Here is a 23,503-nt window from a genome sequence, read left to right as displayed (position 1 = left end):
TTTAATTCATCAAGTGTAAACCTTTTATTATGTCAATTTGAGGTTGCAGAACGTCATTACAATAGTTTTCTCACAAGAAAAATGGACAATGGTGTAATTTAACACTTTGTGTAGAAATGGTTGTTGGTTTGTATTATTTTGTAAAGTCATTGTATCGCTATATTTTTAAATCTAAGGTATTTAAATCACACAACGCAATGCTACTCAGCTACGTTGTGACGTGGAACGTACGCCCCGCCCCGCCCCGCCCCTATACGTCTTCGGTCATTGTTCAGCGTGAATTAGCTTTTAGCTAATGTGCTAAACGCTAAGAATAGAAAGTGGTCTCAAATTTTAATGCATGTAAATAAGGCTGTTTGCTTTAGGAATAAGACGTGTTAGCTTGCCATATCTAAAATGAGCAAGAGGAAAGCACCGCAGGAATCCCTTAACGAAGGGATAACAGACTTTCTTGTCGGTACGTAAAGAGGAATCAATGGTTGAGTATAGCTAACAGTAGCTAGCATAGCTGTGTAAATGTCTTTAAAAGTAACAGCCGAATAACTGTGCGAACCTAACAAATATACTAAATGTACTAAACGTTCTCAGGTCTTTGTGATACACATAAACCTGGGTTTTTGGATATGAAATCTTATACACTGCTGATCGTTGTCGTTTAAATGCCCCGTGCCTTTAAGTACTTGAGGGGACAATGGCTTCTTCTGATTAACATATGAGTGAGTGCAAAATAAAGAAATGAAACGTATTGAATAAACTGTATTTATGCTTTCAGAACTGGCCAATTACGAGAAAAATGTTAACAGGGCGATACACAAGTACAATGCATACAGGTAAGCTAGCAGTGAAGTGTTTTGTGTAACAATGTAGATTACATAAATGCTCATACAGAAAAGCATAAGCGTAATATCAAATGTTACTGAAACGCAGGACTTGCAGTGGTAGTAAAACTAATGCGTTCTAATACAGGTCTGCTAGATATTCTCCTTTTATTAAGGTTGTATTTTGTTCAGCAGACATTTTGCATGAAGTACTGTAGTAAGTAAGCTTTATGATGCCAGTGTAGTCTGCGTTAGTTTGTTGGGTGTGTGTAATAGCCTGGCAAGAGAGCACAAAATGCCAAGAAACCACGTACTCGTTCATTAACACATTGTTTCTCCCTCTGATTAGGAAAGCAGCATCCACCATTGCCAAGTACCCTAATAAGATCAAAAGTGGCGAAGAGGCCAAAAAGCTGGTATGTGCACTAAATTCCCATAGGGCCTGCATTGCTGTTTTTACTGACTAATATAGAAGGTAGACAACTAAACGACTGCTTTGTTTTAATCTCAAACTATAATAATGTTTGTTTGCTTGCTTTTTAAATTCTGGATATAATCAATTTTTGTGCTGGTAATCTTTTTCGTGGTGACTCACTCACATTCACTGTGACCTATGACCAGTTTTACTTATAGTTAATTACATGACACTAAAAACGTCAACATTTTTGTTTGTCTTCTCTTTGATGCCCTCTGCAGTAGCCTGAACATTTTTGTCAACACCTACTTTGCACATCTTACATAACCACTGCAAATCGCGCTATTCACCACCCTCGTCTTTGTTTTCACATTTCAATAGGATGGTGTTGGAGCCAAAATAGCAGAAAAGATTGATGAGTTTTTACAAACTGGCAAGCTACGGAAACTGGAAAAGGTGGGTAATTTCATAATAATGTTTTAAGTATGGCAGTATGGAATGATGGCAAATGGCTTTGTTTTGCTACAACAGACCAACTGATGTGCTGCATTTATATTTTCTTCTAGATTCGAAATGATGACACAAGCTCTTCCATTAATTTCCTTACTAGAGTTACTGGAATTGGGTAAGTCCTCATCCAAATACGGAACCCAGTAAATGTCTGTGGACATTAAGAAACAAACTTACAATTCTAATCATATTCGCTAGGTGCCCCATTCAGTCACTCCTGTATTTCTTTATGTGGACTTATGTGGCGTTCTTTCTTTAACTTCATATTAGCCCTGCTGCTGCTAGGAAGTTTTTTGAAGAAGGGGTGAAGACATTAGAAGGTTTGTTGGACTGTTAACTTGCTTTACAATTTATCACATTTATTACACATTTGATCAGTTTCACTATAGGTTTTAGATGCAGCTTTGGTCTAAATAGCTTTTTGTTCTTTCTGTTTTTTAGATTTAAAAAAGATTGAGCACAAGCTCAACCATCATCAACAGATTGGACTAAAGTAAGAACTCTAATAATTTTTTTCTGAATGGGTACCTTTTTGTATCAAGTTTAATTGTCTTATTAATTAATCTTCCTACATTGATGTGCAAGCTGTGTTTTTTAGATTATTTTGCTAATTTCAGGTACTTTGAAGAATTTGAGAAAAGAATTCCACGAGCTGAGATGGAAAAAATGGAGGTGATCAAGCATCTAGATTTTCAGTTATGTTGATTATGAGTTTTATAGTATTTCTCACACTTTGTGGATTTGTTCAGGCACTTATTCTTGGAGAATTGGAAAACATTGATAACGATTATATTGGGACAATCTGTGGAAGCTACAGGAGAGGTATTTTTTTTATCTTGCCTAGTTTTCATTTAATCTTTAATCTTAATTTAATTTTCAGTTTAGAAGTGCAGAACAAGATGATAACTAATCATCTATCTCCAGGTGCTGCATCGAGCGGTGATATTGATATTTTGCTGACCCATCCTGACTACACCTCTCAGTCTCAGAAGCAGGTATAGTACTCATTTATATTAATCTGGAATAGTCATTACCTTTTGTACGTGTGGTGTATTCAGTTGTAATATAACTGACATGCTGCTTGCGTATCCTGACTTGAATTGCCCTCGGAATGAATGATGATTTGAATTGCTTATTTACAGTCATGTTCATTTTGTTTGTAGCCCAGGCTTCTCCATGCTGTGGTTGACCACTTGGAGTCTATTGGGTTTGTGACGGACACTTTGTCCAAAGGAGACACCAAGTTCATGGTGAGAATGAATTCAATTAAAATGCTAGCCTGAGCTTCTGTTTAATAATGTTTTAATGTAGTTCATATATTAACTATACTCAAAGTATTAAGTGCAGTACACTGGTTGATCATGATATTTTGGATCTTTTTTTTTTTCAGGGAGTTTGCCAGCTGCAGCAGAGTGATGATGATGATGAGGAAGAATATCTGCACAGGCGTATCGATATTAGGTGTCTTTATTGCTTCTTTTTGTGTCTTCACATTTTACATAAAATGGCTTGGCCTGAGGCATTCAGTTAGCGATGTTTTGTTTAACAAACCCAAAGACCAGTCATCAGTTGGAAAAATATATTTGCATCTTGAAGATGTCCACACTAGTTTGACCCAGTTGTAGAATAATTATGTAACTGTAACTTTTTGAGAGACTAAATGTGTTCTTTTTGCAAAAACATCAGATTCAACATTCAAAAAAGTGTATTAGGCCAGCAGTTAGACACAAATACAAAATATGAGAAATACAAACATATACAAAGTTTAATGCAACCTGGTTATGTACAATGTCCAAGAAATTCTGAAGATGGATAATATACGCCAGCTTCTGTTTAGTTTTTTCCTTTGTTCAACTGTTTCTGTTCTGTTCCTTTACTTTCCACACTTCACAGGTTGATTCCAAAGGACCAGTACTACTGTGGAGTTTTGTATTTCACTGGAAGTGATATCTTTAATAAAAATATGAGAACTCATGCACTAGAGAAGGGCTTCACTCTGAATGAGTACACCATACGACCACTGGGAGTCACTGGTAAGTCTTAGTGGTTTCATTTTGTGTAACTTCTGCTGTCAGTCAGCAAGCGTGCGTAAAAATTTCAGTATATATTTTCAGCTATTTTGCTTTATGGGTCTGTTGTAGGTGTGGCAGGTGAGCCTCTGATGGTGGATAGCGAGAGAGACATCTTTGAATACATCCAGTACAAATATAGGGAGCCAAAGGATCGCAGCGAGTGATGTTACGGCTACATGTGTGTTTGAAGTTATAGCTTATTGTAAAAGATCAGAATCATGTTTTGAAAATGTGAGTTGGTTTGTCACTCTTTCTTTTATGATTCAAATACATTATAAGTCGTTTGATGATTGATGTTTTTTTTTTTTACCTAAGCATATGGTAATATTTTTTTTGTTGAATTTAAATGTCCGTGCTTTATATATCTTCATGAAGACTTTTGGCTCAATTTTTAAATAATTTATTGTTTTTATTTGAAAATACCAAATAAGGGCAACAGCATAACTTTATACCTTTTAATAGCATTGATGTGCTTTGTTACTTGTTACTCAGTTACTTGTTTGTCATGAAGTAAGATGAGTCACTGTGATGCTGGTTATTTTTGTGTTTAGTTTATTAAGTTTTACAAAGGAGTTTTCAGGTTTTTTTTTTACAAAGGTTGCATCTCTAACTCTTAAAAAATCTTTCATATCTCAAAAACCATTGGATTTTAAGACTGACTTGCTGTGGTGTTTCTTTCAGTTTAGGCAAAAGTATGATTCAAGATAGATATGTGATGCCAGCGGTATTACTTAGCATATATACAATCTACATTTCTAGTTAATGACTAATAAGTGAGTAGACTCTAAACTCTTCATGCAACTCGTATGTACATGCAAATGTTAGGTCATAGCATTGTTTTTCCTTACTTATGATAAATTTAAAAAAATAAAAAAAGTAAGATAATCATGGTCATACAACTTTAATCTGCTCTAGGTTTTTTAGGATTATGACTTCAATTTGGTTTCTTTTGTGAATTTAAAGGTATTTTAATGTTATTTATCGAAAACTGGTGGGTAACACAACTGTGAGAGTTTGATGAGTGTTTAAAATAAATGGTTAAAAAAATGACTTCATTGTTCATTTCGTTTCCTTTTATATTTCAGTCTAGGGAAAATACACAAAACTCAATATAAATGAGACACATCTTAAACTAAGGTGTATTTTATAATCATAGAAATAATCTTAACGGCAGCTGAATAATACAATATATATTGGGGAAAATACCTTCTAAAGGTTTTAGAGAATATAATTCTTGATATATTTTTAGGATGCATGATTGCCATAGACAATGGATTAAACTATTATATTTAATCATTACGTATCGTGCTACGCTGTCCTTGCATGTGATGCATGGGCCACCGATGGCGTGAGCACATTATTTACAATGGTTGCTCTGACAACGTTTTTCTCGCAAGGCATGACGGTTTGAAATAAAATGCAGACAGAAACACCGGAAAGATTGGCCTGTAGCAGCCAATAGCAGAAGATAATGTGCTAACAACAGCCAATAGGAGCGTATCAAGGCAGCAGTCTCTCTCTGCTACACACCCACATTACTTTTGTGTCCACCACTTCGCGGGAGTTGTCGCCACAGGAGCGGTCGTCTGTTTAAACTAGTAAAACAGTATACAGGAGACTCGAAGGTAAATTTGCATGCGTAAAATGACTGTATGCGTAATTTAATTATCTTTTACGTATTATGAAAATTGCAACACTACTAACACGATATGTTTCCCCATTTTGTGGGATGAATGGGCAGCTAGTTACTGAGCGTTAACCAGCTAATCAAAAGCGCATCATCACTGAAGCTGCATGTGGCGAGGTGTTGCTAGCAGCCTCTTCTCTCCTATGATGACACATTATGTCAGATAATGTAACGAAAATCTTATTTGTGCCAAACATTCTGGCATTGTGATGAAAAATATGTGTTTCTATCTTGACTCCGGAGCTGATAGCGCATCTTTTCCAGCGCCACGTCGTTGCAGTCCGCTGCGTTCATTTTGCAGCCTCATGTTTTATTGTATTGTTCAAACCTCGGTGAGATTTGGGGCGAAGATCGCAAATGTCTTGCGTATCCATAGAAACTACGCAGAGCGCGCATCCAGCCAGCTTGTAGCCGATGGAAGTTGTTATGCAACACCTATGGAAAAGGCTAGTTAAATATTGCGTGTCACTTATGTAATGATAACATCATCACTAACTGGCCATTTCTCCTCATTGGATGACAAGACCTTGATAAACAGCGTTACATCGTTTGAGTCGGTCGTTGACGGGTCGAATAGCATTGTATGTGTGCCAATGACCCAGAGAAGATGATGAATCCTCCGCTGTGTTTTGGTTTCCCAGGGCAACCATGTCTGACAGAAAGGCGGTGATCAAAAATGCCGACATGTCGGAGGACATGCAGCAGGACGCCGTGGAATGTGCCACACAGGCCCTGGAGAAGTACAACATCGAGAAAGATATCGCTGCATACATCAAGAAGGTAACAGCGCTGCTGGCGCATCCCGCATCCTGCCCACAGCTCGGTTCAGAGTAACTTCATCCTGCTGAGCCAAGAGGAACATCTAGTATTTCTGTAGCATCAACAGCGCATGAATGGTGTGACAGTGATCAACCTGAATAGCTCTGACTGTATAATGGTCGTGGAATGAGTGTACGCCCTGTAAATGCTTTCCTGCTGCAGCCTATTCAAAGGCTGAAACAATTAGTTTAATTTAATACTTGAAAGTTACACGTGATCAATTATGGTTTAAGATTTTGTTTGATGCATTCAATGTGTCTTTGTCCCTTACAGGAGTTTGATAAGAAATATAACCCCACCTGGCACTGCATCGTTGGGAGGAACTTTGGCAGTTACGTGACTCACGAGACCAAGCATTTTATTTACTTCTACTTGGGTCAGGTGGCCATTCTGCTGTTCAAGTCCGGCTGAGGAAATGCATTTCTCACACCAGATGACCATAAATACAATACTGACTGACTCAACTAAGGCACGTATCATTCCTTGGCAAGGGGCCGATGCCTTTTTCTGCGCTGCTTTCTACTTTTTGTTTGAGGAAAAAAACGTGGCCATGTTAAAGAGGTGAAACACTTGTATTTATTTTTGTCCTGTTCTGTTAGACATGTCATTTTTTTAATTAAAGCATAGCTGTTCAGCTGCCTGGGTCCAATGCCTGGTGTGGTCATTTCCTTGCACCATTGTGTTCCAGTAGAATCAGGATGTTCATTACCTGAATTGAACAGATAATCAAGCGTAAAGGTGACTTGCAGGTATTGAGATAAAAGTTGGTTGTATTTATGTAAACCTCAACCACAAGTTGAAATAAAGTTCAAAATTGTCAATTTTGTGATGCATGACCATTCTCAGCAACATTCTATTTATAACTGGCTGTTTTTGCCTCTACCTCCATGGACATGTCTTACCTTACACATTCAGAAGCTTTGCTGTTGCTTATTTTCCGATGGTTTGTTAATGAGTTTAACTTCTCAGTTCTTAGAAATTTAATACCATTTTAGCTAATCTTCACTGCTTGGTTGGAAGCTAATCAGGCTATGAAACCCCCAAAGTGTGTACATATATGAAATGTAAATAAATCAGGCAAAAGTGGTATGTCGTGGTGATACTCTTTATTACGACACGTTTAGAAAACCAGTTTGTGTGGGAAAACGCCACTAGACAGGCAGAAGGATGAGCGCAGGTATCCTTTCAGCTGTGGTTCTTTCCTGATGAGGGGAAGGAGCTGAGAGTCAACAGCCTTCTGGTCCTTCTTTCTCTGCTCTGTCAGCTGGTACTTCTGCAAGAGAGGAGGGGATAAAGGAAATCAAGAGCCTGAAAAAAAAAAAAAAACATTTCACTGAAATAGATGAATATGAAATATCCAAGTTGACGCACCTCCTTCTCGGTATCAAAGATCTCTCCCTCCTGATGACGGGGTTTTCTCAGCTTCTTCTTCCTGAAGTAGGTGTCATTCAGAGTTTTGGGGAGCTTGACACTGGAGATGTCAATTTTGGTTTGTGTGGCGATAACAAACTTGTGGTGAGCTCGGCGCAGGGGAACTCTGTTCAAGACAAGAGGCCCTGTGCAAACAGGTTGGATACAAACAGTTAGAAAAAGAAAATCTATTAGGCAAAAAAATATTCATTTACAAGCATCCTATTCTTACCAGTGACGAGCAGGAGTCCACTTGTGAGCTGTTTCAGGAACACCACGCGCTAAAAAAAAAAAAATAATGAACCTACTATTTCAGTATGTTTCAGTCAGAAACAGCTGTAACCTACTTCCGCTCAACCATTAAGGCAGAGGACAAATGTATCTACTTGACAGGCACCTCTGGTTTTAATAAACGACTCTGTGGCCGTCAGTCTTTCAGATGATACATTTAGGTCAGTCACTGCCTAGAGTGTGTGGGGGCAGACTTCGTTCCATAACGTGCCCATGTAGTGTTTGAGAGTGGGTGGGAGTGACAATGTCTGTGGTACTGAGGGTGTGTTATTACAGTGATGCGTCCAAAATGCATCTTAACCCCATTATTGTGCTACAGCAGAAAGCTAGAAGGATGTGCCACTGATTTCTGTGGGAAATGCAATAGCAATTTCTATTTGTGTTCTGCAATTCTATTGATGGATTTATGAACAAAAAAGCCATTTGAAGAGCTTTATCTACATGTATTTAATAAAAAAAGTCCAGTATTGCCATGGTAACTTTAGTTTTTGTTTTCCCAGATCTACAGAGCAGAGATATAACAAAAAATAGAACACTGGCACATTTATGTTTTTCATTTCGCTTAGTTTGAAGATAATGTACACTGGGAAATTTATAGGAGTCAGGAAGACCCCTAAAACAGGATTCACACTGAGTAGATGAGAAATTTGTTATTGCAATATTTAGTATTTTTCTGTTTCACTTTATATAAAAAAATAATAATCAGTTTTACTGCTCACATTAAAGGGGACAAAAGTAATGCCCACAAAATTATTACCGGTAGTAATCAGCAAGCCAATCTTGATTAAAGCTCAAGATCAGCCCAATTTTTACTTTATAAAAACGAAACGAAAAAAAATTAAGACTGTTTTAGTCTCACCTTTCCACGATGACGACCATTGAGCAAGATGAGGACAGTTCCAGGGGTGATTGAGGCACGAAGCTTCCTCCTGCGCTGGGTGGAAGGCTTAGTTTTGCGGGTCTTAAGTCTGCGGGGAACATCCTCTGTTGGGTAGTAGCGGGGCTGCAGAAGAAATATAGACCAGTTTAATCTCTAGGATTACTAAATAATAAAACCTTTAATAGTCCCACAAAAGGGAAATTTCATCTCTCAACAGCACAGTATGATAAAGAAAAAAAATACAGTAGCAAGTAAAAATGCAGAAACAGATCAGTAAGACTGGGTTTAGTTTGCACAGTATAACTAAACTAAACAGTGTTATACTAAACTTTTCAGACTTTTCTTAAAACCCAAAGATTCTGGAAAAAATCTTATAGCCAAGTTACTCACCATCTTGCGTAGTTTGACAACACGAGTGCCTCCATTCTTGTCTCCACCAACAGACTTTACAGTGGTCGCTCTGGGCTTCACCTTGTTCCTCTTCTCAATCTGACACAAAAACAAGTTACAATTGAGGTCATACAATCAACATGTTTAATGTGCATAGGTTTTCAATCACTGTTGTGAGGTGCCAATCTGTCTTCACCTTAGACTCTGCAATCTTAATCTTCCTCTTGTACATGGCTCTACGGCCGTACATAACAGCCTGTGAGTAGCGGCGGATGCCACGGGCCAGAACCGGGTTCCGGCTCCCATGCTTTTTCTTGGCAGGTTTCTTGTCTCCCTCTGCCATCTAATGCAACAAAAATAAGATCCGTTAGTTCATCGAACGGCAGCATTGTCATATCATGTGAAATCCATATTGCCATGAGACACGGTTGGACTACGGTTCTGCATTCGGCTAGAAGTGACCACTGCTCCATTAAACGCTTTATCTTTCGACTTAACCTCCAACCATACGTAACACACACGTTCCTTTAGTTGGTTGTCATCAGTCATCACAATTGAAGCCGCTTAACGTTTGATAGCAGTTAGCACAACTGTGCAGTACAGACTACGCAGTCATTTCCCTCAAAATACTGCTTCTCAAGTCTCAAGAAAAGCAGTTATAGGACTGTGACAGTGAAATCCCAATACATAGTATAGCAGACTGGCAAAAGACAACACGTTTCTGTTAGCTAACTAGCTACCGCTGCAGCCAGCACGAAGGTTAGCCGTAGGCCTAGCACTGCCGATACACAAACTGTTCATTATCGGAAAAACGTGAGGATATCATTTTAATAACGGCATCTAAAACATCGTCTAAATATATTTATTCATTCCGTGACATTTGGCGACTCACATTTTTATTCTGTAACACGGATGAAACGTGATTTTATTCCTACAATGAAATGAAGGCAATGGCCGCTTACCTTAGCTAAGAAAAAAGACCGACATCCGGGAATGTTACGTATATAAGGACGCTGCGCGATGACGTTGACGCAATGCGCCAAGTTTTAGAATTTTGATGGTCTTTGTAGTCCTAAAATTGTACCTTTTTAAATCGCTTTTTAAATTGCAAATACAGTAACCAGGTATAAATAATAATAAAATCAAATAAATTAACGAGAGTAATGAATAAAATAATTTCTCTGCTGTTTTGTAATTGTTGTTGTATATTTTGTATAACTTTATAAACATTCAAAAGCCAGTGCTTAGCAACTTTATGTACGTGCAAACTGAATTGTCTGTTAAAGTTTAATTGATGAAAACTTGCTTTTCACATCAACATTTAGTTTATTGAGGTTCTTTGGCAGAGAAATCATCATGAATCAATTTTTATTGTAGACATAGAACATCAGATTTTACAGTTCCTTTAAACCTCTCTCTAGTTGAAAACAACTGGACTTTGAGTTAATATGGTTGATGGCTTGATGTTAGCATGGAGATAAGTCCATTCCTATTATACACAGAACCATAGTCCTGTGACACTTACTTACAACAAGCATAGAAGTACAGATCATTATCTACAGAGGGGTTCCAAGGCAAAGAACAGCTGAACCATTTACCATGAACAGAAAAAAAGAACAAACAAAACTGCACATTACATATGAGTAATGTGGTTATAAATCACGCAGAAGTCTTTATGTTCTGAAAAAATTTGCCCTTTAATGTGGATGTAAAGAAAAATCTCTTCTTAGCAAGTGTCAGCTATGATTTTGTTCACGAGTGGACAGTGTGTGAGTGCATGTCATTCTTCCACAAACATTCTTCTGATACTGGCAGCTTCAACAATCCTCAGCACCTCTGGAGGACGATGGCGATGCCCTGACCACCACCTATGCAGGCAGAGCCAACAGCATATTTTCCTCCTCGTCGCCTGTCAGAAGCAAAGATGATTATTCAAAGCTGCCTTTATCTACATCTGAGTAACTTGTATTACTGTACATTTTGCCAGCGAATAGGTTACCTGAGCTCATGAGCCAGGTGAGCAGTGATGCGTGTACCAGAAGCACCAAGAGGATGCCCAAGAGCAATGGCTCCGCCGTTAACATTGCTTTTCTCTGGATCCAGTCCAAGTGCCTTGGCAACAGACAGGTACTGAGGGGCAAAAGCCTCATTCACCTGAACAAAGGAAGTGACACAACTGAGTTAACACCACCACCATCATCATAATGAAGACAGAGCATACATGACATGCAAGTAAAAGGTAATTAACACATTTACTGCACATCTAAGTACATGTAGTATTAGTATCTCGTGTGTCTAACATTTATCATAATACATCTTCCACTGGTTATGAAATGCATGAGAATGTCAGGTAAGACAAACTTCAACAAGATCCATGTCGGTGAGAGTCAGACCGGCTTTTTTAAGAGCTCCGGTAATTGCTGGAACGGGGCCTTTAAATAAAAAAAAGGAAAGAAAATTATTGCATTTTTATTTTAAGATGCCCTGTCAAATACCACATGGCTTCACTAGTAGAATTCTTTTTAGGCATCCACCTAATAGACGTGTGACTCACCAATTCCCATAATGCTTGGGTCACAGCCTGATGCGTGATAGGCCACAATTCTGGCCAGTGGAGTGAGCTTGTGTTCTTTCAAAGCTTCTTCACTTGCAATCACTACTGCAGCAGCACCATCACATACACCCTGTGTAGGAAAAAGTACTTATTTTAATTGGTTATTTATTCATAATGCACTTTTTTCTTGTAATGCAATGCTTTGAGCTTGACAATGAAAAGCCATATACACTACTGATAGGTCGAAACTCACAGAAGCGTTGGCAGCAGTAACTGTCCCATTCTTCTTGAAGACAGGAGGCAGCTTGGCCATCTGTTCGAGTGTGGTCTGAGGACGTGGGTGTTCATCCTGAGCCATGGACACCTTTCCCTTCTTAGCCTTTACTTCAATAGGAGCAATTTCTGCTGTGAAGTACCCAGCCTCATGAGCTGGAGCCAGAGAAGGCAAGTTACAATCAAATAAATAACACATGGGGAGGATTATTACAAGAAAAGGTGAAAAACTAAAACCTGCCTCACCTGCCTTCCACTTTTGTTGGGTCTGGTATGCATAGTTGTCACAGTCTTCTCGTGAGAGCTGGTATTTCTCTGCTAGGTTTTCTGCTGTGATCCCCATAGGGATTTTGACATGCAGGTCAGTCAGGCCTGCCCACAAAGTGTCCTCAAGCTGTCCAGCAGACAGAGAGAGGAATTAACTTTAAATGTGGTTTTAGCAGCATCTACAGAAACAGAACTAACCTTTAGATCCACTCCAAACTTGGTACCAAATCGTATGTTGCGAACAGCGTATGGGGCCTGGCTCATACTCTCTGATCCACCGCACAGAACCACCTCTGACTCCTTCAGGCAAATCTCCTACACAGAGACCATCAAGAAGCAAAAGCGTTTCGCTTTAAGGCAAAAACACAAAAGTAAAACATGTCCAATTGGTATGTGTGAAATATGTGCTATGAAAGCTACATTTACAATATATGATACTTCTACAAAAGCTCATACGGTTCAGTTGACTTTGGTGGATAAAGTGTCTATTGTTGATGTCATAATTTAATGTGGTGGAAACATAAATCCTGAAGATGGGTAACATTTGTTGACCCCACCCATTTACCATTATGGGGAATGATAAATATATTATATTGCAGGTCTAATAACACCTTAGTGTCAATACAAAATAGCAGAAGTTATTTTGTATTAGGCAATATTAGAATAAACATATGTGCCTAATGAAGTCACCACTAAGTTGGATTTATGTTATGGTTTATTGTTTTTCTTACTTGGGCACCACTGATGATGGACTGGAAACCAGATCCACACAACCGGTTCACTGTGAGTGCAGGAACTGGGATGGGAACACCACACCTCAGACCCACATGACGAGCAATGTAGGGAGCATCAGCAGAGCTCTTAGCAGACACAGAGGAACAAAAAGGCACAGCACTGGTCATCACACAAGTATCAGCTAGTTATGTGCATTGTAATCACTCTGGTTGTACCTGCATGACGTTTCCCACAATGACACTGTTGACGAGTTCTGGTGCCACACCCCCTGCAGCGAGGGCTGCTTTGGCTGCATGCTCAGCTAAATCTGTTGCACTGTGGTCCTTCAGCACGCCACCGTAGGTTCCAAAAGGAGTGCGCTTGGCAGCTACAATAAATACCCCTATAGAGTGAAAAGAGAATTTTATCATAGCAACAGAAATCACACCACCCACTATTGATCCAGTTAGATTTACAGACTGCAATTATGGTTTAATAACACACACACACACACATTGATGCAGTAACAGTAGCATTAGAAGACAGTGGAAAATAAAGTAAAAAGAGAAAATTATACCAGATGCATTGAATTGTGTTTTCTGTCATTTTCCCAATCATTTTCAGTCCTCATACAATAGTTTACAATAGATGAATATAGGAACTCCATCTTGTGACCTTTAGCTTCTAGACACACACGGAACCATTGATTTTTGGCTGTGGTACGTGTCAGAATGCAGGATGGACGTTGAACTCTTGGATAACCTCTGCTACTGCATCTGCACCCATCTGCACTCTCTTCTGATTTGTTTTTACTGACCTCATAGTAACACTTCACATGCTGAGTGTTGTGTAATGTGTCCTGATGTCAGACACTACATTGCAAGTTGAAAGTAAACAAGAGTGGGCCAAAAAGAAAGGAACAGACTCAGACGAGACTAAAGTATGAAAAGAAGCGAATAATTGGTGCAACTTTATCAGTAATTAATACATAGCTTTTTAGAATTCAGTATATTTTATCACACTTGTTGACTCCATAACATTATACAGCATATAATGCTTTTTAATAAAATTTTATATTCACCTTTGAGAAAATAACATTTACACATGCTAGGAAGCAAACTCAGTCAAGTTATACATATATGTTATAGTTATAGTAAAGTAAGGCCTTATATAAGAATCCACATGACTGTGACTCTGATGACACTTAAACACAAAGCATCTGCCAACAGTAGTGGTCTTGGCACCTGCTGCCCACCTTTTGCCTAAATTATTGTAACATGTTCAGCACTCTCCTGACGTCATATGTATAATTGTGTGTACATGGTTAAGACAAAGATGGTTTGTGTAGACAGTATTCGCAGGTTTAGAAAACCAGACTTTAATTGATACAAGGAATCTAAATGTAAAGAATAATCATGTTACTATATACATGCAATGGCACAATATGACATTATTATACATGGAAGCCGGGTAGCAGTGAATGTGAATGTTATTTATCCTCCTGGATGTAACATATATAATAAGAACTGACACTGAGCTGCAGTCGATGAACGATAGGAATTAGTGGACCCGTCTAGTCACCTTTCACCTACAAAGGTTTAACCTTACCTTCAGCAGTTTTGCGCACTCTTCATACTTTTATATTTAGGAAAACCCCAGTTACATGTCAAAACATTCATTCAGACGTTACTACTGCAGTGCGAAACGAAAGGGTCCTAAATGATCAACATACAAGTAGAACAGCTAGAGTTCAGCAGCATACGTGCTTTTTCCCTTTCTGCAGGAACCCAGAAGCTTTTATTTACCTCTGAGAAGAGCCATGGCGCTGGTTCAACAATCCAACACTGTTGGGTTCAAAGTTTTAGGCCAATGTGTTGCTGTGCCTCTAGGTCGGATCGCGGTGAAATATAAAGGCTGACAAATAGGCGACCTTTCCCCCAAATAAAGCATCGGCTGACTTTTTACTCGTTAAGCAAGATTCGCCACACGCATTACACATTTATGTTATTAAATCAAGGATTCGTCAGGATCTTGTGTGATGAATCGTTATTAGCCCATTTCATCTTAATTGTATTTATTCCATTGTATATATTTATCAGCCATTTAATATGGGACGCAAACAAAAATACCCGAAAGTGCGCCGCTTTATTTTAAAACGTCATCTTTTTAAGACGTGACGGTTTGTAACGTCATTTTCCTGCGTCACTCAAGCAAGGAGACTGGTTTAATTACATGTGAACACTTCTTGTATTCTGAATCAGATTATGAGTTTTGACTGAAGTTACAAAGTGACATCATGTCTTTGGGCCTATCGCGCTGTTTATACAGGCTCGTCTCCCAACAGCCTGGTTCTTCACGGTAAGTGTTTGCAATATGAGGTAAATTCCCCATATTAGCTAAAAAGTGTTAGCTAGTTATCTGTAATTGAGCTAGTGTTACTGAGTTAGCAGGTAAATGCTGTCGCACATATGACCGTGCCCACATGCAACATGTTTTTATTTGCATCATTTTATTGTGTGTTGTTTTCAGCTTCCTGTTGGGAGACCATCACTGTGCTGTAGCGAGTCCTTGGTTTGCCCCGGTGATGACACTGAAGACATCTGCTCCACTAAGGTATGGAACACCCTGCATTACACTTAAAATTTATGCAAAATCTTACATGTATTACAAACTCTAAATACATAGTATACAAGTATAAAGTAATGTGTAAATGTAATAAATATGTTATTTAACTGATTGTTATTATTTTTTGTTCATTATATTACATCTTATATGATAATAGCTAGGCTGTGCAGCTGATGTTAAAATTAAACCACAGAGGTGAATACACATTTGTTTCATGCACTGTTGTCTCCTTTAGAGAATATAGATAGACAGACAGACAGACAGACATCCAAACAAACAAACAATCTTTATTGATCCCACAGTGAGGGAAATTCAATTGCTGGAACAGCCACAAGACAGCAAAGAAATTGTGCATGTGATGTTCTCAATATAGCACAAGATTTTGAGAGGACATTCTCACATTGAGTTTTGCTTGGTTTTAAGAGCGGAGCCCAGAAAGAAGAAAAAAGTGGATCCCAAAAGAGAGCTAATCTTCAGAGAGAGACTGAAAAAGAAACTGAGGAGGATGGAAAAGGTTCCGCCTGAGCTTATTCCTATAGAAGACTTCATCACACCAACAAAATGTCTTGATGAAACAAGGTAGAACTCCTTTCACTCTCGTCTATGTTATCACAAGTAATTGAATTATTAAAATATTATATTTGATAGTATCTTTGTCCTTAATCTGCTGGTGGTGTTTCTTTCTTACTTACAAAGGGAACGCTCTGCACCAAAACTATCATTTGATGAAAGTGAGAGAAGAGCTCTTCTGTTGAAAGACTGGAGTCGATACAAACTGGTCAGTACTAATCACCGCATTAATTACGTCTCTTATCGGAAAACTTTGGTTCTGATCTCTATCATGCAGGTAATGGTCTATATCTTACATGGCGTGTTTGTTCTTGCAGAAACAGCACATGGCTGAGGTCAATGCTATCGAATGTGCTCTGGAAGCACAAAGGGAGGCGCTGAAGGAGCTCAAATTAGAGTCTGAGGAGCTCTACCAGGCTGCACTTAAGCCAGACCTTTTTCTGTTTCCCCTGGTTCATGAAGGTCCTGCGTACACACCGCCTAAACCTAACTATGAAGCTCCAGATGGAAAATACAATGACATCACAAAGGTTTACACACAGTGATGGAAAGAGTCCTCCCTGTGTGTATTATGTACTTTGGTTTGTGCTTTCATTTGAGTCACTGACAGCCTGTAAGTTTAAAGGACATTTTGCACTTTTTTTTTTATTCAATCATAAAAAATATCAGGCTTAGAATAGCCTCCGTTTTTTCTGTATCATGTGCTACAACATTCATGAATGTTATGCATTTAATCTTCCAAGATGACATCTATATAAACAATATTAAACAGTTTTAAACTTTTTAATGATCCTACTTGTTCCATAACACTTCAGTTTAGCAAAATCCATTTTGATATCCATGACTTTTATACACTCAGTTCTGTATAGGTTGAAACATGAAATATTTATTCATTACATTAGCTTGTCTGCATCACAAGAAACATACTCAATTTGTCCAATAAATCATTAGTTTGATGCAATATATTTGCACCATAAAAGGGTATTCACCCTAATTTCACCCAATTTACAGACAGCTTATAGACCTAATTATTCATGACAGGAAAAAACAACATAGCCTTGTTTGCAGAAGTCTTGTTTTATTTCTCTGGTTAAATAGTTGCAGTCATATCATTCACCACCAGATGCTGCCACAAACAGCTGCAAGTGTTTTTACACAAGCTGATTGTTGGGGCTGGATGGAAGATGGTCCAGCATATATGTCCAAGTGAAATACTATGTTCATTGCCCTTTCATTTGGCAGAAGTGCACATTATGTTCATGAGTCCTGGGGCTTGTCCTGGTTCAGGGGTAGGTGCCAATCTCTGGGTGGATCTTGCCTCAGTTTCCATACTGGGGTGAACTTGCTCTGCTCTGCTACTCTGTTTCTTTCACTTTTCTGCAGTTCCTCCTGTAGTATAACACAAAGGACTAAAAAATCTGATGCCCAAATGTAATGAAAATACATCAAACTGCATATGAGCCGGTGGTAAATAATAACAATTGTTTTAATATAACATTTGACATACTTATTTGTGAATGTTATAATAACACTTGAAATAACAATGTGGTTTTATGTCCTGTTAGTAATTACAGGCAAAGTGATAAATGATATTCTTTGAATGAAAAACAACATTAATGCTGAATACTGTAAAAGTACAACATATCGAGCCAGCTCAATGGCAAGAACAAATCCCGGGCAATAAACAGCTACGCCCTGCCAGTAATTAGGTACCCTGCAGGAATAATAAGGTGGCCAAAGGAAGAGATACAGACCACAGATGTTAAGACACGAAAGCTCCTCACCATGCATGGAGGGTTCCACCCCAAATCCAGCACCCTGAGACTGTACGCTAGCCAAAAGAAGGAGGCCGAGGACTAGTGAGTGTGAGAGCCACTATCTGGGATGAAACATCCAAGATCCTTAAGTACATCAAGGATATGGCCATGACAGATGACGTGCTGACTGAATGTCTCAGGCAGTGGAGAACAGAGGATGAGATGCTGGAAGAGGGACCATCATGGGAGGACAAGCCCTTACATGGGATGTACCACTGGAACATAACTGAAGTAGCTGATTTCAACAAATCCTACCAATGGCTTGAAAGGGCTGGGCTGAAGGAGAGCACAGAGGCACTCATCCTGGCTGCACAGGAGCAGGCCCTGAGCACCAGAGCCATAGAAGTCCAGATCTACCACACCAGACAAGACCCAAGGTGTAGACTGTGCAAAGAGGCCCCAGAGACGGTCCAGCACATAACTGCAGGGTGTAAGATGCTGGCAGGGAAAGCATACATGGAACGCCATAGCCAAGTGGCTGGCATAGTATACAGGAACATCTGCGCGGAGTATGGACTGGAAACCCCAAGGTCAAAGTGGGAAACACCTCCCAAGGTGGTAGAGAACGAGCGAGCCAAGATCCTGCGGGACTTCCAGATACAGACAGACAGAATGGTAATGGCGAACCAACCAGACATTGTGGTGGTGGACAAAGAACAGAGGAAAGCCATAGTGGTGGATGTGGCAATACCAAGCGATGACAACATCAGGAAAAAGGAACATTTACAAAAAAGAAACTAGAGAAATACCAAGGGCTCAGAGAAGAACTGGAGAAGGCTTGGAAGGTGGAGGCCACAGTGGTGCCTGTGGTGATCGGAGCAGTGGGGGCAGTGACCCCCAAACTGGAGGAGTGGCTACAACAGATCCCTGGAAAAACATCCGACAACATTTTTTTTTTTTTACTGAAATATCAAACAAGTGCAGACTATGTTTTGTAGCTAACAAGATACCTGGTCAAAAAAGTTGTCACCAAGAAAAGGTCACACACACTTCGTTGGACCGCCTTTAGCTTTGATTACGCCACACATTGGCATTGTTAAGACAAGCTTCTGCAAGGGTTTATTTCCATCCACCCCAGGGAGTCAGCTGACCTCATTCTTTGCACACACGCTGTTGCTGAATATAGACCTGACCAACTGTGTAATAGTAACATTTCTGATTTTCCTTTTCGTATGAAAACACATGGTGAGGGTTATTTTTCTGGAACGGCCTACATTATACAGAGCCAAACCATTTAAGTTGTAGGCGATGCCTCCCCACGCAGCAGTACCGTACCTTTGCCTCGGTGCCTTTGTGTTTCTCCCACTCCCTACAATTGTAGTAGTCCTCCTTCCATTGCTGGCATGACGGGGTAGTGCCATAGGTGTAGTAGTGATGGAAACGATTGGACAAGCTTTTGCAGTGTTTGAATTCACTCCAGTAGTTATCACATACTCGGGGTGGCTGTATCAAGAAAGATGACAATAATCATTCATCTCATTTGTGCAAATCATGTTTCCTTCTTCTCTAGAATGACTGCATTGTTCCAACTTCTCTGTAGATCAAGGTGTGGGTTTTAAAGCTACTGAAATATAAGATAAAGCCCAATTCAGTTAACACGGAATCTTGGCAATTTGTTGTTTGACGTTTTAATTATTTCACGAACGCACATTTATTTATGTTTGATACAATCACCATTTTAAAAGTAAAGTGAGAAAGTAACGTGTCAATGCGATCAACCCTCCACCGTTTGTCGGCTAACGTTAGCTAAGCTTGCTATCTTTCTGTTTTACAGTTGACATTCTTCACTCTTTGCGGTGCTACTAAAATCAAAGTTTCTGAAATTAAATCCGGTAAAATGGCTAAAAATGGTTGCTCACAACACATGTTGCATGCATGTTTTGATAAATTACCCTCCACGTTGTTTTGTTAGACTGGTCCATCGCTAACCTTCACGTTACCTGTGCTCGTCTGCATAGCCACTTCCGGGTCTTGCTCCTTTCACAATAAAAGACCAATACGCCAAGAATTTGACAGTAACTTAATAACATTTTTCAAGTAAAAGGCCAGATCGTTACCCACAATAATCCTTTTATTTGTCTATAAATAAACCAGGGGAAAGTCTTCAACATTTTTCTTAGAACTCAGAAAAAATTAAAATGTAAAACTGTAGAGTGTAAAGAGTCACAACCAAAAGGTGAAGCGTGGTAATTTAACTGGATGGCTTAAATCAGTCACTCCCAACTGATCTGAATGCATTTAATACAGCTCAGCTGTAGCTAAGATGCATAATTCTGGTTATTCTGTCTCTTAATGTACATGGTATAATCTCAACTCCACAGTAAAAGTCCTACTTCAAAGAGACGGAGAGGTCAAATTAAAGTAAACTCTTTTTAACTTTGCTGTTACAGTTGACGGTACATTTTATTTCCATGTGTGTGATCTTGGTGTACACTTCAAGGCTTTCTGCCCTTCTTGCGCAGTGACTGTCCTTCTCCAGAGAATGCGATGAATCTGTTAATGGAATCATCCTGAAAAAAACATTTAATAATAGTTAAAATACTACAGCATGAGTCAAATACAGAATACTCTAAATGTGGTCTAATGTGAACAATTTCTTACATCATCTACAATTTTCCTGGGCTGAGGCCTTGAGTTTCTGAGGAAGGTGATTCTGCCAACTTTGAATTCGTAGTTAGGAATGCCTCTGTAGGACAAAAGATTAGAGGTCAAGACCGGTTTGCAATTTCATTTGAATACTTTTGACACATTCTAACAGACAATTGAAAACAAAGGTAATCTTTGAATTTGGTCTGCTAAAAGCAATAGACCAACAATAAACTATACAATTGTTTTCCCAGACAACTTAACTTGTATATGTGAATAAAATGCAGAATATCAAGTAACCTTTTGATGTCACTTGCGGCAAGTGGTGCAGGGCTGGGTTCAATCCCTTTTGTTTTACCGTCCAAACGATTGCCAGAGCCTGTAAAAGCCTGACCAACAGAAAAACATCATAGGTTACATCAGCTCTTACTTTAAGGGTAATCAGAAAACACAAGGACATTTATTTGTCTTTAAAACAAGATACATGTACTCACTCTGAATCCTGTGTCCATGTCAGCATAACTACTGGGATCACCTTCTTCCTCCTGTGGAGACTTAACTTTTACTAAATTCTTACACAAACAGTAATTTTATTATTACAATATTATATGAGGAAAGCCCCAGTACAGTTGTTGGACTGTTGGACAGTAAGTTTGTTCCTTTTAATCACGTCTTACATCTGTTTTTGCAGGTAACTGACACAGAAGCAGACCAGCGCATGTGCTTGTTAATTTACTTGTGATATCAATATATTTTTAGAGCCAATTTTATTATGGCAAACTTAATAACCTAAAATCACAAAAGAAACTACATAAGAAACTGTGCCATTCTTACATCTGGTTCTTCTTGATGCTGAGATCGTCGTTCAGGCTCTTTGTAACCCAGGGGAGCATCAAAATCCACCTGAAAGAGGACAACATGTAACCAGTCTGAATCAAACAGCATAATATATATTTCTCTTTGGGAACAAAGAGCTTCTCACATTCATATCGCACTCGATGATGGACACTGCTTTATCTGGCTTTGTTTCCATTACTCGCAGCTCATATATCTGAAAAAAAAAAGATTCCATGGCAGTGGTATTTCAAAAAAAGAAATACTTGTATATCACTCCAATAATAATTTAAATAAACTGACTACCTTTTCATTGTAGTTGATAGCTATGACATCACCAGTTGTCAAGCAGGCAAAGTTTCTTAATGCATTTTCCAATCTGTAAAAGAATTGAAATATGTAATATGTAGTATGTATTAATGTATTCAAATGCAAATTGTGGCAAAAGTGCAAACTAATGTGACACAGTCTTAGATTTCTTACACTGCCTTTGGATTTGTAATGTCCAGGAAGTCAGGGCTCTGCGGCTGGAACTTTGAATAAGTGGCAACCATAAGGTTAACACTTTCAACTTGGACCAAACCCCCTTCCTCAAGCAGAAGATTCTGCATCATCTAAGACAAACGAAACAAAAACTAAACACCAGAACTGCTTTGGTTGATAAATGTGTGCTCTAAAGTAGTTAATTATCAGACACAGTAAAAAGATATTATTCCTTGAATATTTGTAAATTAAAATGAGCCATGTTTTAATTTCTATTTTTTAGAGACAATTTAATTGTATTCAATATCAATATATTTGTAATTTAAAGCAATAATATTTCAGTTCTCTATCGTTGTCACCTCAAAGCGAAGTCTCATCATAATTGTTTCTCACCCAGTGTGGCAGATAACAGATTCCCTCATCTGCCACGAACTCCAAAACTCCACAGTGTGTCATTCTGTCAGAGTTCTTGTTAGTTAGTTTGAACAGCATTGGATAGGTAATATTAAGCCTGCCTGCTCAGAGAAAGGAGGAAAAACAAGACATTTACGATCTGGTCATGCAGGACAATTATTATGACACACTGCTTAAGTTAAACTGTACTTACTAAGCTGGTCAAGAGCTGATGGCGGCATTATTACTGGAAAAAAAAGATGTTTGACGTTATCAACAAGTAAAATGAAATAAAAACCATCACTACCATCCATGTATGATTTTGAGACTTTCATTGTTTCATTGTGAATTCGCTTTTGAAGGAGTACAACTTGACCAGTAGCTGTAAAGCGGGGGTTTTAAAATGTATGTATACTAAAACATACTGATTGTCACAGAACTGTAATTTATTGACAATTTACACTTATATATACGCTATACAGTAAAGGCCCTTAAACCTTCATCAGAACTGTTCAGCGACGGTAGATGAACTAAACAGACACACTAAAGGAGAAAAATACTGACTTTTGCCTCCTTTTTCCACGTCTGATCTGTCATTGGGACCTGCCAGCATCGACACGGAGTAGCATCGGTACTGTGTGGAGAAGCGGTTCTGAAACCCCCGGGAAATCGGGTGGTCGAACATGTGGAAGGAGAACTGCAGAGAAAAACACAGATTCATGTCAGTTCAACGCGTGTCTAAAATGTTTTCATACGAGTTGGTGTAAATATATTTCCAGTATGACAGGGCATATTCTGTTCCCGTCGTCGCGTTGTTGTTAGCTTAGCACCCTGCTAGCTAACGTTAAACTCCATAAGGAAGCTTTATTTTGATTTTGTTGTCACAACCCGAGTGCTGCTTACCATGTCGGCGCTGGTGGTCTTCGGTTGTTAACGGCACAAAATAAGATATTTATTTAGTGTTGTATCTTCCTAATTTTAACACAGCGAGATTCCTCTGTTGTCGTCCAGCGCTCCGGAAGTGAAGTCAAGAGGATATGACGACCCGGTGACGCTGACCAATCACAACACGACTTAAAATAAACATCTTTAATT

The 23,503-nt window shown here is 38.9% G+C and overlaps 7 protein-coding genes across 10 annotated transcripts; 3 read left to right on the top strand and 4 right to left on the bottom strand.

The window, feature by feature from the left end:
* The first annotated feature begins 315 nt into the window (after positions 1-315).
* Positions 316-4,865, top strand: polb (polymerase (DNA directed), beta). The gene is made up of 14 exons (XM_029161533.3): positions 316-457; positions 773-830; positions 1,168-1,234; positions 1,615-1,689; positions 1,800-1,858; positions 2,014-2,063; positions 2,185-2,236; positions 2,361-2,415; positions 2,493-2,565; positions 2,668-2,738; positions 2,907-2,993; positions 3,134-3,204; positions 3,637-3,776; positions 3,885-4,865. Exons 1-14 carry the CDS (start codon positions 397-399, stop codon positions 3,977-3,979), a joined length of 1,014 nt encoding a protein of 337 aa, XP_029017366.1. The 5' UTR covers positions 316-396; the 3' UTR covers positions 3,980-4,865.
* Positions 4,866-5,281: 416 nt separating this feature from the next.
* Positions 5,282-6,965, top strand: dynll1 (dynein, light chain, LC8-type 1). The gene is made up of 3 exons (XM_029163323.3): positions 5,282-5,440; positions 6,144-6,282; positions 6,595-6,965. The coding sequence occupies exons 2-3, from the start codon at positions 6,151-6,153 to the stop codon at positions 6,730-6,732; spliced, it is 270 nt and encodes an 89-aa protein (XP_029019156.1). The 5' UTR covers positions 5,282-5,440; positions 6,144-6,150; the 3' UTR covers positions 6,733-6,965.
* A 447-nt stretch (positions 6,966-7,412) lies between these two features.
* Positions 7,413-10,202, bottom strand: rpl6 (ribosomal protein L6). The gene is made up of 7 exons (XM_029163322.3): positions 10,185-10,202; positions 9,489-9,635; positions 9,293-9,391; positions 8,882-9,025; positions 7,964-8,012; positions 7,693-7,877; positions 7,413-7,594 (listed from the first exon to the last, which is right to left on the bottom strand). The coding sequence occupies exons 2-7, from the start codon at positions 9,633-9,635 to the stop codon at positions 7,442-7,444; spliced, it is 777 nt and encodes a 258-aa protein (XP_029019155.1). The 5' UTR covers positions 10,185-10,202; the 3' UTR covers positions 7,413-7,441.
* A 396-nt stretch (positions 10,203-10,598) lies between these two features.
* Positions 10,599-15,062, bottom strand: acaa2 (acetyl-CoA acyltransferase 2). The gene is made up of 10 exons (XM_029163833.1): positions 14,906-15,062; positions 13,337-13,503; positions 13,118-13,246; positions 12,585-12,701; positions 12,366-12,513; positions 12,100-12,275; positions 11,847-11,976; positions 11,654-11,724; positions 11,292-11,446; positions 10,599-11,201 (listed from the first exon to the last, which is right to left on the bottom strand). Exons 1-10 carry the CDS (start codon positions 14,919-14,921, stop codon positions 11,120-11,122), a joined length of 1,191 nt encoding a protein of 396 aa, XP_029019666.1. The 5' UTR covers positions 14,922-15,062; the 3' UTR covers positions 10,599-11,119.
* Positions 15,063-15,280: 218 nt separating this feature from the next.
* On the top strand, positions 15,281-17,078 carry mrpl40 (mitochondrial ribosomal protein L40). Its single transcript, XM_029163538.3, has 5 exons — positions 15,281-15,458; positions 15,630-15,713; positions 16,149-16,304; positions 16,422-16,503; positions 16,613-17,078. Exons 1-5 carry the CDS (start codon positions 15,397-15,399, stop codon positions 16,838-16,840), a joined length of 612 nt encoding a protein of 203 aa, XP_029019371.1. The 5' UTR covers positions 15,281-15,396; the 3' UTR covers positions 16,841-17,078.
* A 274-nt stretch (positions 17,079-17,352) lies between these two features.
* Positions 17,353-20,142, bottom strand: c9h22orf39 (chromosome 9 C22orf39 homolog). Of its 4 annotated transcripts, XM_055511220.1 has the most exons (4): positions 20,053-20,142; positions 19,388-19,555; positions 18,862-18,979; positions 17,546-17,684 (listed from the first exon to the last, which is right to left on the bottom strand). In XM_055511220.1, the coding sequence occupies exons 1-3, from the start codon at positions 20,140-20,142 to the stop codon at positions 18,869-18,871; spliced, it is 369 nt and encodes a 122-aa protein (XP_055367195.1). In that variant the 3' UTR covers positions 17,546-17,684; positions 18,862-18,868. The 4 variants fall into 4 exon arrangements, with proteins under 4 accessions (XP_029019372.1, XP_029019373.1, XP_029019374.1 ...); XM_029163539.3 differs by lacking the exon at positions 18,862-18,979 and having other exon boundaries at positions 17,353-17,684; XM_029163540.3 differs by lacking the exon at positions 18,862-18,979 and having other exon boundaries at positions 17,353-17,684; positions 20,005-20,112.
* A 23-nt stretch (positions 20,143-20,165) lies between these two features.
* ufd1l (ubiquitin recognition factor in ER associated degradation 1) lies at positions 20,166-23,470 on the bottom strand. The gene is made up of 12 exons (XM_029163537.3): positions 23,312-23,470; positions 22,973-23,105; positions 22,623-22,655; positions 22,409-22,530; positions 22,016-22,146; positions 21,839-21,911; positions 21,681-21,749; positions 21,533-21,601; positions 21,193-21,243; positions 20,999-21,087; positions 20,714-20,798; positions 20,166-20,622 (listed from the first exon to the last, which is right to left on the bottom strand). Exons 1-12 carry the CDS (start codon positions 23,312-23,314, stop codon positions 20,548-20,550), a joined length of 933 nt encoding a protein of 310 aa, XP_029019370.1. The 5' UTR covers positions 23,315-23,470; the 3' UTR covers positions 20,166-20,547.
* Positions 23,471-23,503: the final 33 nt, after the last annotated feature.

The sequence above is a fragment of the Betta splendens genome, chromosome 9 (genome assembly GCF_900634795.4).
Source record: "Betta splendens chromosome 9, fBetSpl5.4, whole genome shotgun sequence".
Classification (NCBI taxonomy): domain Eukaryota; kingdom Metazoa; phylum Chordata; class Actinopteri; order Anabantiformes; family Osphronemidae; genus Betta; species Betta splendens.
The sequence above is the reverse complement of the archived record's forward strand: the minus strand, read 5'-3'. Positions and strand labels throughout refer to the sequence as shown.